The sequence below is a fragment of the Haemaphysalis longicornis genome, unplaced genomic scaffold, assembly GCF_048455015.1.
Source record: "Haemaphysalis longicornis isolate Haplotype H1 unplaced genomic scaffold, Haemaphysalis longicornis Haplotype H1 scaffold_5, whole genome shotgun sequence".
Lineage (NCBI taxonomy): Eukaryota > Metazoa > Arthropoda > Arachnida > Ixodida > Ixodidae > Haemaphysalis > Haemaphysalis longicornis.
Window position 1 is genome coordinate 114,514,878 of NW_027526385.1, and position 15,748 is coordinate 114,530,625.

The window sequence follows — 15,748 nt, forward strand, 5'->3', positions numbered from 1 at the left end:
CCCCGAAATGGCGGAAGAAAAGAAGTTACGCTTTTTGATGCGCGGTTTCAAGGGAGGAACTTGTCGTGTCCGCTCCTTTGGCAGCGGTGATGCGAGCAAAAGACTGACGCCACTCCGATGTAGCCGCAAACAAGAAAAAGCCCCGTGTTTATTTCACAGCCGCGTTTTATACAATCCAGCCAGTGACGTCACCTCGGCCCGCGCACCCTGGTGCGCAGCCGCAACAGAGATAACAGAGAACACGACATCTCTCTTTTTTTTAAGGGTTTTCAACACAACACAAAAGTAGTCTACAAAGCCCCAACCGAAACAAGTGAACGTATCAACTGTAGCCATATCGCTCTGGCGGTCTTTTTTCGCGGCCGTAACATGTCACATAACCGCCTGGCCTTTGTTTATTCAGCGGAGTGGCCGGCGTTAGATTCAACCTGGAAGGCTCTGAAGAGGCGTTGCCTTCCTCGGATTGCCCCGTAGCATTGGGAGTGGCAGGAAAGTCGTAAGACGGGGCATGGCCGCTGGTTCGCTCACTGTACCTAACCAATGTCCTCCTGTTTCTCTCCAGCTCCGCTCCGTCATCGGTCCGCACCCTATACGACCGAGGCCTCAGGGCTGAACTCAACACCGTTGCCGGCTTTTTGCAGTCTTTTATCCACACCCGGTTTCCTGGTGCGAGGGGTGGCAAGGCGGTAGCCGCATGGTGACGGTCGTAGTCGATCCTTTGCTTGTTCCAAACTGCCTCGTCTCTGCTTTGAAGGCTCCTGAACCCCCGAGCCTTTGATGGTACAAGTTTTTTCGGATGCACCGGAAGCGTAGAGAGTAAGCGCCTGCCCATCAGTAGCTGGGCTGGACTTGTGCCCAACGGCCCAGGGGAGTCTCTATACGCCAGGAGGGCTAGGTACGGGTCAACCGATTTTTCCAAGAGCCGTTTTACAGTTTGTACCGTACGCTCGGCTGCGCCGTTTGATTGCGGGTACCTGGGGCTGGATGTGACGTGATGGAAGCCGTAACTGGCCGCAAACGCAGCAAATTCTGCAGACGCGAACTGAGGACCGTTGTCAGTCACAACAATTTCTGGGATCCCGTGCCTGGCAAATACGCTCTTCATTTGTACAATGACCGCCGAAGAGCTTGTGGAAGATAAAAGGGCGAGCTCCGGATAACGAGAAAAATAGTCTACGACCACAAGGTAGTCTCTTCCGCGCAAGTGGAAAAGATCAGCTCCTAGCTTTAGCCAAGGCAAGCTGGGAGACTCTGATTGCATCATCGGCTGGGCTTTTTGAACGCGCAGCGTCGCGCAGTCCTGACAACTATTAACCAAAGCTGCCAGCTCAGCGCTGAGACCTGGCCACCACACCGACTGCCGAGCCCTTGCGCGACATTTCACAATGCCCTGGTGTCCCTCATGCAATGAACGGAGAACTTCGCTCCTTAGACTCCGAGGCACCACCAAACGAGACCCATGCAGAAGAACACCGCCACATATCGTGAGGTTTGCTCTTTGCGACCAGTAAGGACTCAGCCAACTGCTTACTTTTGCGCAACGGGGCCAGCCTGCCCTACAATACCAGCGAAGTTGTTTGCAAGTCTCATCTTTTTCTTGCGCCCTCTTCATTTTGTCCCAGTGTGCTGAAAATTTGAGTTCGCCAATACAGCCTTCTACGTGGCTCGACACTTCGCTGCAACCTAGCTCTCCCATCCCTAAACCAGCTTCCTTGCACGGTGCCCGGGAAAGAGCGTCGGCGATACCAATCTGCTTTCCTGGGACATGAGATACCGAAAAGCAAAATCGCATGAGCCTTAATCGGAACCTTTGTATTCTGGGGGGCAGCACATCAATCGGCGACTGCCCCAGCAGCGATACAAGCGGTTTGTGGTCTGTCTCAAATTGAAATTCCAGCCCTATCAAAAAACACTCGAGCCTTTCTGCCGCCCACGTCAGCGCCAGCGCTTCCTTTTCTATTTGCGCGTATCATTGCTCCGTTGGTGTTAATGACCGAGAGTGATACACAACGGCCGCCTTTCGCCGTCCGGCTGCACTTGCATCAGCACACAGCCGAGACCTACCGACGATGCGTCGGCCGACACAATGGTGCGCAGCTTGGGGTCGAATTTCGCGACGCATTGCGCTGAGGTGATCAATGCTTTTAGAGCCTCGAATGCTCTTTGCTGAGGCGGGCCCCAATGCCACTCTCTGTCTTTCAAGAGCAGACTGCGGAGCGGTGCTGATACGTCAGCAAGATTGCTCACAAACCTTGCCAGATAGTTTATCATGCCCAAAAACCTGCGTACATCCGCAACACTTTTAAGAGCGAATGCTCTTTATAAGCGACCCCAAACCATCCACCGCCGGCGGCGGCGGCGGCGTCGGCGGCGTCCGCAGTGCTCCTTTACATTTAAAAAAGAAACAACATCCGGCGCCAGGTTTCGATCCGAGGACTTTGCGGCCGCAGCGCGACGCGCTACCGACTAAGCCACGGAAGCCACGCTGACATCAGTGTGAGTAACGCGCCTTATATCTTTAACGCATTCAAACTACGTCGTCAGCGGCGTGCGTTGGCGACTCAGCGGCGTTATAGCGGCTTGATAACTGCGTGGTGTACACGTGATACTACAAACCCGATGGAAGAGATGGAAGAGAAGGCGGCGAGGCGGTGGGCTGCGGGGGCCGAGCGCAAGCGCCGCAAGCGGGCCGACAACCGTGCATTCGCACTTTCACATTCTCCCCTTCGGGGAAATGCGGGGGAATTTTTTTGGCGTAGCCATCTCGTTTATGGCGTGAACTTTTTTTGGGATCTGGCCTGATTCCTGAAGAATCGACCCCGTATCCTAAAAACGCTACCCGTGTGACACAAAAAGAACACTTTGCCCGATTAAGTGTCACGCCAGCTTTTACGAGCCTTTCGAGTACTGCGTGCAGCCGTTCGTCGTGTTCCTGTTCCGTTGATCCGTAAACCAAAATGTCATCCATTAGGTTCACCACCCCTGGAAGGCCCTCCAAGATTTCAGCCATTTGCTTTTGGAAGTATTCCGGAGCCGAGCTGATACCGAACGGCAGTCGCTGGAAGCAGTACCTACCGAACGGAGTGATAAAAGTTGTCAGCTCCTGGCTTTCTTTTGCCAACTTAACCTGGTGGAACCCGGAATTGGCATCCAATTTCGAAAAGTATATGGCCCCCGCCAATTGCCCAAGGGCGTCGTCTATATTTGGCAACACAAACTGTACACGTAGGACGCTCTTGTTCAGCTGGGTAAGGTCCACGCATATTCGCACTTCCCCGGATGGTTTTACTACTGGCACTACTCCTGCACACCATTTAGTCGGACCGTCAACCTTCCGAATGACCTAACTTTCAACCATTTTGTCCAACTCTAGTTTGATAGGGTCCTTTAACGAAATGGGTATTCGTCGAGGTGTAAAAATTGCGAAGGGAACCGCGCCCTCCTTCATGCGAATGGTGTATTCGCCGGGCATCGTGCCCAGGCCACGAAAGAGCTGCGGATACAAGTACTCGTACTGTTTATCATCAACAGCATCAACAAATTTGGCCACACCGAGGGCTTCAATTGCTGGGAGCCCTAGCAAAACACGCTGCAGTGACTCACCAACGTACACTGTTTGTCGCGCGGTTTTGCCTTTCCAAACTATCTCAGCAGGAAAGGAACCCTTAACATCAACGCGCTCATCTGCGGCGCTTCTCAACACAGCTTGTGATTTGTCTATGCGAGGCGGAACACCGGGGAAATCGGGCGGAACGACAGTGACCTCGGCTCCCGAATCAATTTTTGCACATACGCGCACATTGTTAATACACACTTCCGCGTATCTGGCATTACAGCTGCCGAGTGTCCCGAGAAAAAAATTTTGTCCTTCGCCTTCTAGCACAGACACGCCCACCTGGTTGTTTTCCTTGGACTTCTGGCAGACCACGGCGAAATGTCCTTTGGTTCCACAAAGGTGTCACCGTGATAACCGTGCGGGGCACCGGGTTCTCGCATGATTCTCACGTCCACAGAACCGGCACCCTGGTAGTCGGCGGTTTTCTCGTGACCATGGCTGCAGCGACTGTCGTTGCTGTTCGGTGGTGCGCCCCTCCCGGTTGATAAATGGCTCGCTCGGTGTCCGTTGAATGGTGCCCAGTTCTCCAGTCGTTGCCTCGTTGCTGTCGGCCCGAAGTTCCAGTTGCTGTCGGTGGACTGTTTCCTTGAGTCTGGCCTTCGCTAGAGCGGTCGCTAGCGTAAGAGTGGCATCCATGTGGAGAGCTTCTGACAGCTGTGCGTCTCGGAGGCCTACGACAAATCTGTCCCTGATCATGCGCTCCCGGAATTCTGCAAATTCGCAGCGGTCGGCTAGCTCATGCAGGGCTGTCACAAACTTGTCCACGCTTTCTCCGGGCTCTTGCTTCCGGCGATGAAAATTAGCGCTTTCGTAGACTATGTTCTTGGCGGCCACGAAATGAGCGTGAAACTTTGTCTTCACCACAGCGTAGCTTCGGGAATCTTCCTCCGTCAGGCCGAACGTTTGAAAAATTTTCCTGGCCTGCCTGCCCATGGTGTACAATAGCGTCCTCACCTGGGCTTCCTCCGTTCTGTCGTTGAGCCCCGATACGTAGCGGTAGTCGTCGAAGGACGTAATCCATTCTGCCCACTCGGAAGTCCTGTCGAAGTTGAACGGCGCAGGCGGTGGCAGGGCGGCCGCTGGTGGGCTGGCTGCCGCTTTCTGGTCCGTCATCGTACGAACGAGTGCAGGGTGAATGCCGCAATGCCACCGAGGGAGAGGAGGCTCATCCCACTTCTGACACCATGTCGTGTCCGCTCCTTTGGGAGCGGTGATGCGAGCAAAAGACTGACGCCACTCCGATGAAGCCGCAAGCAAGAAAAAGCCCCGTGTTTATTTCACAGCCGCGTTTTATACAATCCAGCCAGTGACGTCACCTCGGCCCGCGCACCCTGGTGCGCAGCCGCAACAGAGATAACAGATAACACGACAGAACTGTTTCCTGGACTTGTCCGCAGCCCGCCAAAAACCGTCGCCGAATTCGTGACAGAAGCTTGCACAATTGAGAAGGCCCTAGAACTGCGTGCTCAAGAGTATGACCGCAACTTTGTTGGTGATGCCAATGCAAAATACGTCGATAGCATGCGGATTTCGGCAGACAGCCTACGCGAGACTAACCGCGCAGTAGTTGTGGAAGAGCTGCGGAAACGTCTCCCAACGCCACCGCCACCGCAAGCAGCTTCCCTTACCGTCGTCATCAGGGAAGATGTGCAGCAAGCCCTGGGAACATCAGGAACGCCAGAAGCACCCCGCGAGCCGCAAGCCATGACCTACGCGGCTGCTGCCCGTCGACCTCGCCCACCTGCACACTACCGTCACGAGACTCCGTACCGTCGTCCCCTGTCGCTGGCCCGACCATCTGTGGTGCAAACCCCCGCCCCGATGAAGACCGACGTGTGGCGGACGCCAGATAATCGTCCGCTGTGCTACCACTGAGAAGAGGCCAACCCCATCTACCGTCGCTGCCCCTGGAAGAGGTTCGGTTTGCGAGGGTTCTCCGTCGACGCACCCCGCCCCCAACCTGGCTAGTGCCCTTCGGAGATCGAAGAATACCTATCCAACACTAGCCGTGGGCCAGCCCGTTTCAACCGATCACCGTCGCCCTACGCATACCTGTCGCCCAACCGCCGTACCAATGCTGATTTTATACGTGGAAGGTCTCCCAGACCACGAGGGGAAACTAAAAGCAGCAACTTTTGGAGGTAAAGTTGCACGACCGCGGAAAAATGAAAACCCTCCAACGACGCAACGACTCGCGGAAGAAGATGATTCCCAACATGCCCTCAGCCCGACGACGCGATCTAACCAGGACGTGACTCCTGAACACGACGACAACCACACGGTGCGACGCGTACTTGACATGACCAAACCTGCCGCTCAGACGACGACAACGACGACGCACAGTGCCCGACCATCAACACGCACAAGCCGAGATGCTACGTCCCGACGCACCAGGAACTCCAAGAACGCAGCGTCCGACGTCTAGTTGTTCATCGACGGCTTTGACGTAGTCGCCCTCATAGACACGGGAGCCCACTACCCAGTCATGAGCGGACCTTTTGCGTCTAAGCTGAAGAAAGTTATAACCAGATGGGATGGTCCGCACATTCGCACAGCAGGAGGCCACCTCGTGACGCCAAGTGGAACGTGCACATCGTGCGTCACCATAGACGGCACAACATAACCTGCGGCGTTCGTCATTTTGCCTAACTGCTCCCGCGACGTAATACTCGGAATGAACTTTTTGACGGACAACGGCGCAATAATTGATCTGCAGACAAAGTCGATAACTTTTTCCTCTGATCACTCCACGGCGCCCCCACTGAACCCGGTGCTGCTGTAGGGATCACCGACGATCACATCACCCTGGCACCCCGCACAAGTTTGATGCTCGCCTTCTACTGTGAGGATGCTGCTCCTGACATCGACACTATCGTAGAGGCAGACCTAAGGTTGCTTCTCAACCCCGGTGTCTCCGTCGCAAGAGGCATTGCGCGCTTTAAGCAATGCAAATCCCATGTTTCGGTCACCAATTTCACCGAGGAGTACCAGCATCTACACAAGGGCGCTGCAACTGCGTTCCTCGAAGAAACGCAAAAAGCAAGTCAAGTGATCGCGGTCACCATCATTTATTGCGCACGCACAGATGCTTCCAAGCCGCCGCAACCTTTTTACGTCAACTCGGTGCTGCCGCAAGAAAATCGGGACAGATTACTGGGTTTGCTCCGTCGGTACAGCGAGTGTTTTTCGGCAAACTCAAAATTACGCCAGACACCCCTAGCGAAGCAGCGAGTTATAACAGAAGATGGAGCCCGACCTACCCGACAGTCACCGCACCGCGTCTTTTCACACGAGCGGGAAGCCATCCGGACTCAAGTCGACGACATGCTCAGCGACGACATAATATAGCCACCGAAAAGTCCATAGGTTGCGCCGGTCGTACTCGTGAAGAAAAAAGACGGCACATTAAGGTTCTGCGTTGACTACCGGCGACTCAACAAAATCACCAAAAAGGACGTGTACCCCCTGCCACGAATCGGCGACGCCCTCGACCATTTCAGCTATGCGAAGTGCTTCTCATCAACGATTCCGAAGACCGGCTACTGGCAAATTGAAGTGGACGAGAGAGACCGAGAGAAGACTGCATTTATAACCCCGGATGGCCTATACTAGTTCAAGGTTATGCCTTTTGGGCTGGGCACGGCGCCAGCAACGTTTGAAAGAGTCGTGGTCACTGTGCTAGCTGGCCTGAAGTGGCACACTTGCCTCGTATACCTCGACGACGTTGTCGTTTTTGCCAGTACTTTTGACGAACACCTCCCAAGGTTGGAGCCTGTACTCGAGGCCATTCGTACGTCAGGGCCTAAGCTGAAGCCTGAAAGTGCCGTTTCGCTTACATCGCGTACATCGGCTTCGTCGCAAACGTCGCATGCATTGCAGCACCGCTCACGCGCTTGGCGAAAGATAGCACCCCTTTCAGCTAGGAAAACGACAAAAAAAAGCATTCTGCGAGCTGCAAAAACGCCTGCAAAGCCCGCCCGTGCTCGCTCATTTCGACGAAAACGCCGAAACGGAAATGCACACGGACGCCTGTGATATAGGCTTGGGTCCCCTCCTCGTCCAAAAACAAAGCGGGTGCGAAAAGGTAACCGCCTATGCCAGCCGTGGTCTGTCGAAGGAGGAGAAAAACTACTCTGCCTCTGGGAGAGTGCCTGGCGATTATATGGGCGATTTATAAATTTCGCCCATACGTGTATGGAAGACCATTCAAGGTTGTGAAAGACCACCACGCCTGTGTTGGCTCGCCAATTTGAAGGACCCATCTTGCCGTCTTGGGCGGTGGAGCTTTCGCCTGCAGGAGTTCGACGTTGCAGTCGTCTATAAATCCAGCAGGAAACACTCCGACGCCGACTGCCTGTCCTGCGCCCCCGTCGACCTACCAGCACAAGACTGATAAAGACAGCGCGTTCTTCGGAATCGTGACGGAGAGCGACCTAGCCGCCTAGCAGCGTGCCGAACCCGACTTACACGTCATAATCGACTACCTCGAGAGATGCAACGTCGCCGTAACTAGGACCTTCAAATGCAGTTTACCAGCATTACCAGCAAGAAGAATTTCAACCCCCGAACCAGAACGAATTACCTTCTTGTCATCCCCCCGGACCTTCGTGATGAACTTTTGGAAGCGTGCCACGACGGCCCGTCTTCCGGACATCTCGGCAAGCCCACACAATTGGAAAAATCAAGGCGAAGAACTACTGGCCCCACCTTGCATCCGACGTCACCCACTACGTCCGGAGCTTCCGTGATTTTCAGCGACGAAAAACGCCACCGACGAGACCCGCCGGACATCTGTAGCCGATTGCCGTCCCATCGAGGCCCTACCAACAGATCGGAATGGACCTTCTCAAGCCGTTCCCTACGTCACGATCCGAGAACAAGTGGATTGTCGTAGCGACAGAATACATGACGCGCTACGCAAAGACCGCCGCTCTTCCGAGGGGGACTGCACAAGAAGTCGCCAAGTTCTTTATTAACCAAGTTGTGCTACAACATGGAGTCCCTGAAGTCCCTAAGTCCTAGTTCTTTATTAACCAAGTTGTGCTACAACATGGAGCCCCTGAAGTCCTAATGACGGACCGCAGACCGGCCTTCACTGCGGAGCTTATGCAAGGAATCTTACGCTACAGCAACACGGATCACAGAAGAACGACGGCGTACCACCCCCAAACGAACGGACTTACGGAACTTCAGAACAAAACGATCGCGGATATGCTGTCTACCTACGTCGACGTTGAGCATAAGACTTTGAAGTCCTCCCGTATGTCACGGTTGCGTACAACACAGCGACACAGGAAACTACGCAGATGACACCGTTCGATCTTGTAGACGATGCTCGACGCCATGCTTCCGCACGTAGAAGACGACGACCTCAACGCCGACGTCCAAGGATATCTTCAACATGCTGAGGAGGCTCGTCAGCTCGCTCGAGTTCGTATGACGGACCAGCAGCTGGTGGATGCGGGACGCTACAATCTCCGTCGCCGAGACGCCGAGTACCATCCTGGCGATCGTGTGTGCGTTTGGACTCCCATCCGACGAGGCGGACTGAGTGAGAAACTTCTGCGACGGTATTTCGTACCCTACCAGATCCTACGGCGTGTTGGGCAACTTACCTACGAAGTGATCCCGGATGGTGACTAAGGCCCATCACGACGACGTACGCGGCCCGAATTCGTCCACGTGGTTTGCTTAAAACCTTTCTACGGACAATGACTTTTATTTTTTTTTTCGGACTGTCGCTTATGATAGCATCGGGTCGATGCACTCTTATAGGGGGGGTTTCCGCGAACCATGCATAGGGTTTGTTTATTTGTGTTTTGCTTTTACCGCTCGGCTGCGCCGGTCTGTGTTATTTCTGTGCCAAGGGAAGCGCGTGTTCCATTCTTTCTTTCCCGCGTGTGTTATCTGTTCTGATAGGGGGAGCATTCCAATCTAACGGCAACAGCCCAGAATAATCTTCTTGGATCTACAATGTTCTCGTTGCGAATCGACGGTTCGAGAACCACGAGTGCCAAATGATAAAAAGCCTGCAGAGCAGACGCCGGGGAATTCGATTCTGCGATGCTCACCGACACATGTCACTTTGTTGACCGCTGCTTCGCCGCCTCTGTATTCTTTTGAGTTGTTAGGGGAGCACAAGTTCGCTCCAATAAACGTGTTTCTTTTCCAAAACAACTGCATCATCCTTGGCTTCGGGACAATAAGTTGCACAATGAAAACAAAAATTGACGAGGTTGACAACGTTAATGATTTTTATTGGGTGATAGCTTAGTATTTCTGCCGAGAGCACGCACTGAACCCATCTTGGAATGCAGCTCTGATGGAGCAGTCACCAGTATAAATGCGAATGTGCGGTGACCTTGGATGCAGCCACGCTCATTGTGCACCACTTGGCGAATGTGATGTCCGACAGCGCGCCCAACAGCTTTCTGCCTACGCAGTGCTCCCCAAACCTATTAGTGCTTACGTGTCCGCACCTTGCATTGTTTACCCCGCTATCGCTCCCGGTATAAAACCATTGCACAAAATTTAAGTACTTATAACTTTTTTAAGTGCGAATGCACTTTATAAGCGACCCCAAACCATCCACCGCCGGCGGCGGCGGCGGCGGCGGCGTCCGCAGTGCTCCTCTATATTTAAAAAAGAGACAGCATCCGGCGCCAGGTTTCGATCCGAGGACTTTGCGGCCGCAGCGCGACGCGCTACCGACTAAGCCACGGACGCCACGCTGATATCAGCGTGAGTAACGCGCCTTATATCTTTAACGCATTCAAACTACGTCGTCAGCGGCGTGCGTTGGCGACTCAGCGGCGTTATAGCGGCTTGATAACTGCGTGGTGTACACGTGATACTACAAACCCGATGGAAGAGATGGAAGAGAAGGCGGCGAGGCGGTGGGCTGCGGGGGCCGAGCGCAAGCGCCGCAAGCGGGCCGACAACCGTGCATTCGCACTTTCACATTCTCCCCCTCGGGGAAATGCGGGGGATTTTTTTTGTAAGGTTATATTCCCTGATTAATTCGAATTAGATTTTGTCCTCAGCCGACTGCAACCTATGGCCCATTATACGTTCACAATTCCAGCTTGGAAAAGTTGCTAATGGGTCATATAGCTACTGTTTTCTTCATTCTCGAGTACGCTGCGTTGCATACAGGATGCAGTGCGCAACATTTGATGAGAATCAATAGGCCCGTTATTGAACGATGAGGACGCTCGAACATTAAAGGGGTAACCACATACAGCGACGGCGACAAGCGACGTGAAAAACGTAACGTAACGGGCACAACAAACAGTGTGGGCGACTGCTACAAGGAAAAAAATATTGTCACGAAGCCAGAGACGATGCAGTTGTCTTGAAGGAAAACACGTTTATTGGAGCCAACTTGTGCTCCCCTAACAACTCAGAGAATACACAGGCGGCGAACCAGCAGTCAAGAAAGTGACGTTTGCGGGCGAGCGTCGACGATGAGAATGCCGTGGCGTCTCCTCTGCAGGATTTTATCATTCGGCGCGAGTGTTTCTGGAACCGTGGATTTACATCCAGAACATTGTAGATAAGCGACGATTATTCTGGGCTAGTGACGTTAAGACGAAACAGTCTGCTTATCTGAACGAGATAGCCCGTGGGGCATAAAAATAAAGCATGTGAGATGTGCTTCGCTTGACACAGATAACAGGGCCGGGCGTGGCCGCGAAGTAAAAACAAACAATATATAAACAAACAAACACATACATGGTTCGCGGCGATGTTTCATTGCCGCCAATGCCTTGCGTCGGCGTCGCTGCCGCTCACTTGTTGGCTGCTCCTAGCCGGAAAAAAGCCCGCGACGGCGACGGCCCGTCGCCTGTCGCAGTGGCCGCTGCCAGAAGCCTGTGTAAAAAAAATTCGATTTCTGTGTCGCCCACAATACCTGTTTTCTGTACCCATTCAGTGAGATTTCTCGCGTAGCTCACCGCCGTAGACCCATTTAGTTACCCCTTAACAGTGCGGGTCGTAGGCCCCGAAAAGTTTCGTTTCCGTCCATCGTTCCCTCAAACAAAACGCAAAAATCCTGTCTGGACAGATTTTCAGTCTGCTGCTGCACGCGTGGAGGTCAATAAAATTATTGTAATTTTTAGTTACTGCCACGCGCTACCCGGTCTTCTATCACTCAGCTTATTGTACATAATTCTTTGGTGCCGTGCAGGTAGCAACAGCCACTGCACTGCAGCCAATCTAAACCTAGCCGCCGAGGTGAAAATACAGGATGACTAACTGCTTCTGCGGGCAGAAGTTAGAGAGCAGGTCTGCTTCGGCAAATATTTAAAACAAGGAGACGAGGTTTACTAATGGATTACCTCTACTTCTCGCCAGCATTTCTTCGTCCGGTAGATAACTCCAAGGTCGTCATAGCAGCTAAACATCTCACGCCTAAGGCGCGAAGCTTGCGAAGGCCGCAAATGCACTCGGCCAATTGTGCGCGCATCGCTACACAGTGCACATGATGGTGATGATGATGATGATGGTGATTATTGTTATTGGTTTCCCCTTTCTATCGGGGCGATGACTTATAATCTCACCAAAAAGGACTAATATATCTGTGTTTTATACTCTTGGTTTAATAGTAGTGGGGCTTAGGGCTGGCCCAGAAACATATTAGGCACAAAATACTTTTTTTTCCTGTTACAGTTCGTAAACGTTCTAGGCAATATTACCGTCTCTGCTTTTCGTCCACTACCATTCTAATCTTCTTTTAGAAACGTCGACAGCCTTTAAGTTAACTTCCTCTGTGCTACTCTTAAATCCTAGTGCTTCTGGAAGCCAAATATTTCCCTCATGTAGATTTGGGTGGACACCCTCGCATTCCAACACTATGAAACGCAGTTTGTTTCTTTTCCGCAGACTCGCACACCCCATCATTTTGCGAATACTTCCCCTTAAAGCTCTTAGCTCGCAAGCAACCTACTATAGCCTGAAAAAGCAAAGCACTTGCCTGGGAATTATCGCAGAACTTTTACTTTCTTATGTCCAATTACTGGGCCCTGTACATCTCTCACGACGTTTAAGCTTCCCGTTTTTCTCCCCATGTATCTGTTTCTATCTGCCTTGCCCCTTTTTGGTTATCTTGGCAGTTTTGGATTCTGCACTGTTCTTTCTGTATTTCACCGTTAGCCTTCTAGTCTTCCTTAACGACTTCGTGTCCACGCTTTTCAAGTATAGGTGCCTAAACATCTTAGCTGCCCAATAGCGTTGAGCTATTGTCCTGAACCTATTCTTAAAACATATTTTACTCGGCACTTCTCGATCTTCAGACTACGAACTTCAAACATAGTTCCGGTATCGGCCACCGCTCCACCGCAGCTGTGATATTCGTCCGAAAAAAAACTAGTTCTACGCACGAACGAATATGCGGCTTGCCCGGGTGTTCGTGATCTAGCGCTGACGCACAGGCATGCCGTCAGTTCGCGAGCACGCGTCATACTCTGCCGAAGCAACTATCACGATAAGGGCTGGTCCAACTTCCCAGGTTGCATGAAGCGTCGGTTTGAAAGTCCGCTTCGTGCGTAGCACATTATTTACAAAGCGTAGCCCTGTATTCCGCGCTGGCGAGACATCACTGCCTGGTGCGATCAGTCAGTCGCCAGCCCGGTCTTGTCGGCTACACCGCCTGTGTCGATTTTCACCATGGACGCGTGAGATCGTTGCGATGGCCGCCGGCATCTCACGGACAGAATACATTGAGCGAACTTTCATGGCGATGTTCCCGTTGCGGAAAATCCGCCGTGGCAGGACATGATATGCTCGTTGGGCTCAGCTTTTCTTTCCTCCATGGTCGGGCTGAACTACGAGGGCACGGCGTTCACCACCGCGCCGCCGCTGGGATGCCCTCAACGTGGCTAACTCCATGCCCATAATCAACATCGGCGTTCAGATAACAGAACCAGTGAATGCGTTTTCCGCTTGTATTGTGCGTCGTTTGACGATTCTGCTTGACTACAGGGCGTTTCCTATCCTGAAATATGCGTTTGAAGTTCTTCTCAAAAGCGCTAAACGTAGTACAAAAACAAAAAAAGTGCGTCCCTAGGAATATTCGAACCAGCGACACCTAGAACACTTAACCGGCGTTTTACCTCCACACCACCTCCCCAGAGGGGGCTTAAACGCAAAATAGGTGGGCAGCTGAGGATTTTAGGTATCCATACTTGAAAACCGTGGACATGCAGTGGTTAAGGAAGACTAGAAGTTTGACGACGAAATACAAAATGAACAGTGGAGAATGCAAAACAGCCAAGGTAACCAAAAAATGGGCAAGGCAGATTGGAACGAATAAATGCGAAGAAAAAATAGAAGCTAAAATTTCGTTATAGATTTGCAGGACTTAGTAACTGAACATCAGAAAAGAAAATTTCTACTATAATTCAAATGGCAGTGCTTTACTTTTTGAAGCTAGAGCAGGTTGCTTGCGAACTAAGAGCTTTGTGGGGAAGTTTTCACAAAATGATGGGGTATGCGGGCTCTGTAGAAAAGAAATAAACTATGTGGCACATTGTATTAGAATGGGAGTGTATCCATCGAAATCTACATGAGGGAAGTATTCCGTTTCCAGAAGCCTTAGGATTTAATGGTAGCACAGAGGAAGTTAACTACAAGGCTATCAAGGCGACAAAAAGAAGATTAGAATGCTCAAGGACGAAATGCAGAGACGGCAATACTGCCTAGGGCAGTTACCACCTGTAACAGAAATAAAGTATTTTGTGCCTAATAAGCTTTTTGTGACGTCCCTAAGCAGCGCTAGTATTAAAACAAAAGCATAAAACACAGGTCTGGTTGTCATTTTTGGTAAGATGACATGTCACCAGCGCGCTGCAAAGGGGAAACCAATAGCAATCGTCATCATCATCCTTCATGTCGAGCCTGGCTCTGCATACATACGACTGGCTGCGTCTATTTAGCTGTATTTGACATGGCCTGGCAGTGACATTGCCTGTTCCTCACATGCCGATCTTGCAGGCGGGCCCCATGTTGCTGTAATAAAAGTTATGTCGCCCGAGTTTCTTTATATTGTCACGAATGACACTCGGTACTTCTAGCTATCAAGGCTATAAAGAAGATTTAATGTGTCTAAACTCAAAGCTGCAGCCCAGAGCCCGTGAGGACAAGCGCTTGCCCGAGCGTTCTCGTCTTCTTTTCTGCTTCGCTGATGGTGATACTCGCGGCATTTCTTCCCTGACTTGCTGTTGATGATTGTGGTGGCATTACACCCCCCCCCCCTTCTGAGAGGACATCGACTCGATGCTACGGAAAGCGAAATGACATTGTCCAACGCGGATCAACATCTGCAAGACGGAACACTTCCAGTTCTATACGTGGGTGCGTAGTCCGTGCCTCAACATTCGTAGTAAGGCTTGGGCCGCACGACGTGTACCACTTCGGATCTTGGCCTTCGACAGGAGGCTGTGCGCGCTGTGTCAGGTTTCACTTCATAATTGAGGTCACCAATGCGGCGGAGTATTGTATAGGGGCCGAAGTACCGCTTCATAAGCTTCTCGCTCAGACCACGGCGCCGTACCGGTGTCCAAACCCAAACTCGATCACCAAGGGTAAAATGTATTTCTCGTCGACGGAGGTTGTAGCGGTTAGCGTCGACGGATTGTTGATTTTGAATCCTGATCCTTGCGAGTTGTCGTGCTTCCTCAGCGCGCTGTGAGACAACTTCCGCATCTTCGTGGGTATGCTCGCTGGGCAAGTGGGGCAGCATTGCGTCGAGCATGGTGTTTACGTGCTGGCCGTGCGCCAAATAGAATGGAGAAAATCCCGTCGTTTCTTGGATCGCGGTGTTTTACGCAAAGGTCACGAATGGGAGCACTTCGTCCCAAGTTCGGTGCTCGACGTCTGCGTACATGGCTATCATATCTGTCATTGTCTTATTGAGGCGCTCTGTAAGTCCATTTGTTTGGGGATGGTACGGCGTTGTTCGACGGTGGCTGGTGTTACTCAAGCGGAGTATGTCCGGCGTCAGTTTCGACGTGAACGCCGAGCCGCCGTCAGTTATTAACACTTTGGGAGCCCCATGCCGCAAAACAATTGACTCAATGAAAAATTTCGCTATTTCAGCGCTTGTTCCGAGTGGCAGCGCCTTAGACTCTGCGA

The 15,748-nt window shown here is 52.1% G+C and overlaps 1 protein-coding gene across 1 annotated transcript; it reads right to left on the bottom strand.

The window, feature by feature from the left end:
- Positions 1-3,958: 3,958 nt before the first annotated feature.
- Positions 3,959-4,729, bottom strand: LOC144139865 (uncharacterized). The gene has a single exon (XM_077672111.1). It carries the CDS (start codon positions 4,727-4,729, stop codon positions 3,959-3,961), a length of 771 nt encoding a protein of 256 aa, XP_077528237.1.
- Between the last annotated feature and the right edge of the window lie 11,019 nt (positions 4,730-15,748).

What these genes read in the sequence shown, in the direction of transcription:
- LOC144139865 (XM_077672111.1), bottom strand. Translation starts at nt 4,729, where the DNA reads ATGACGGACCAGAAAGCGGCAGCCAGCCCACCAGCGGCCGCCCTGCCA.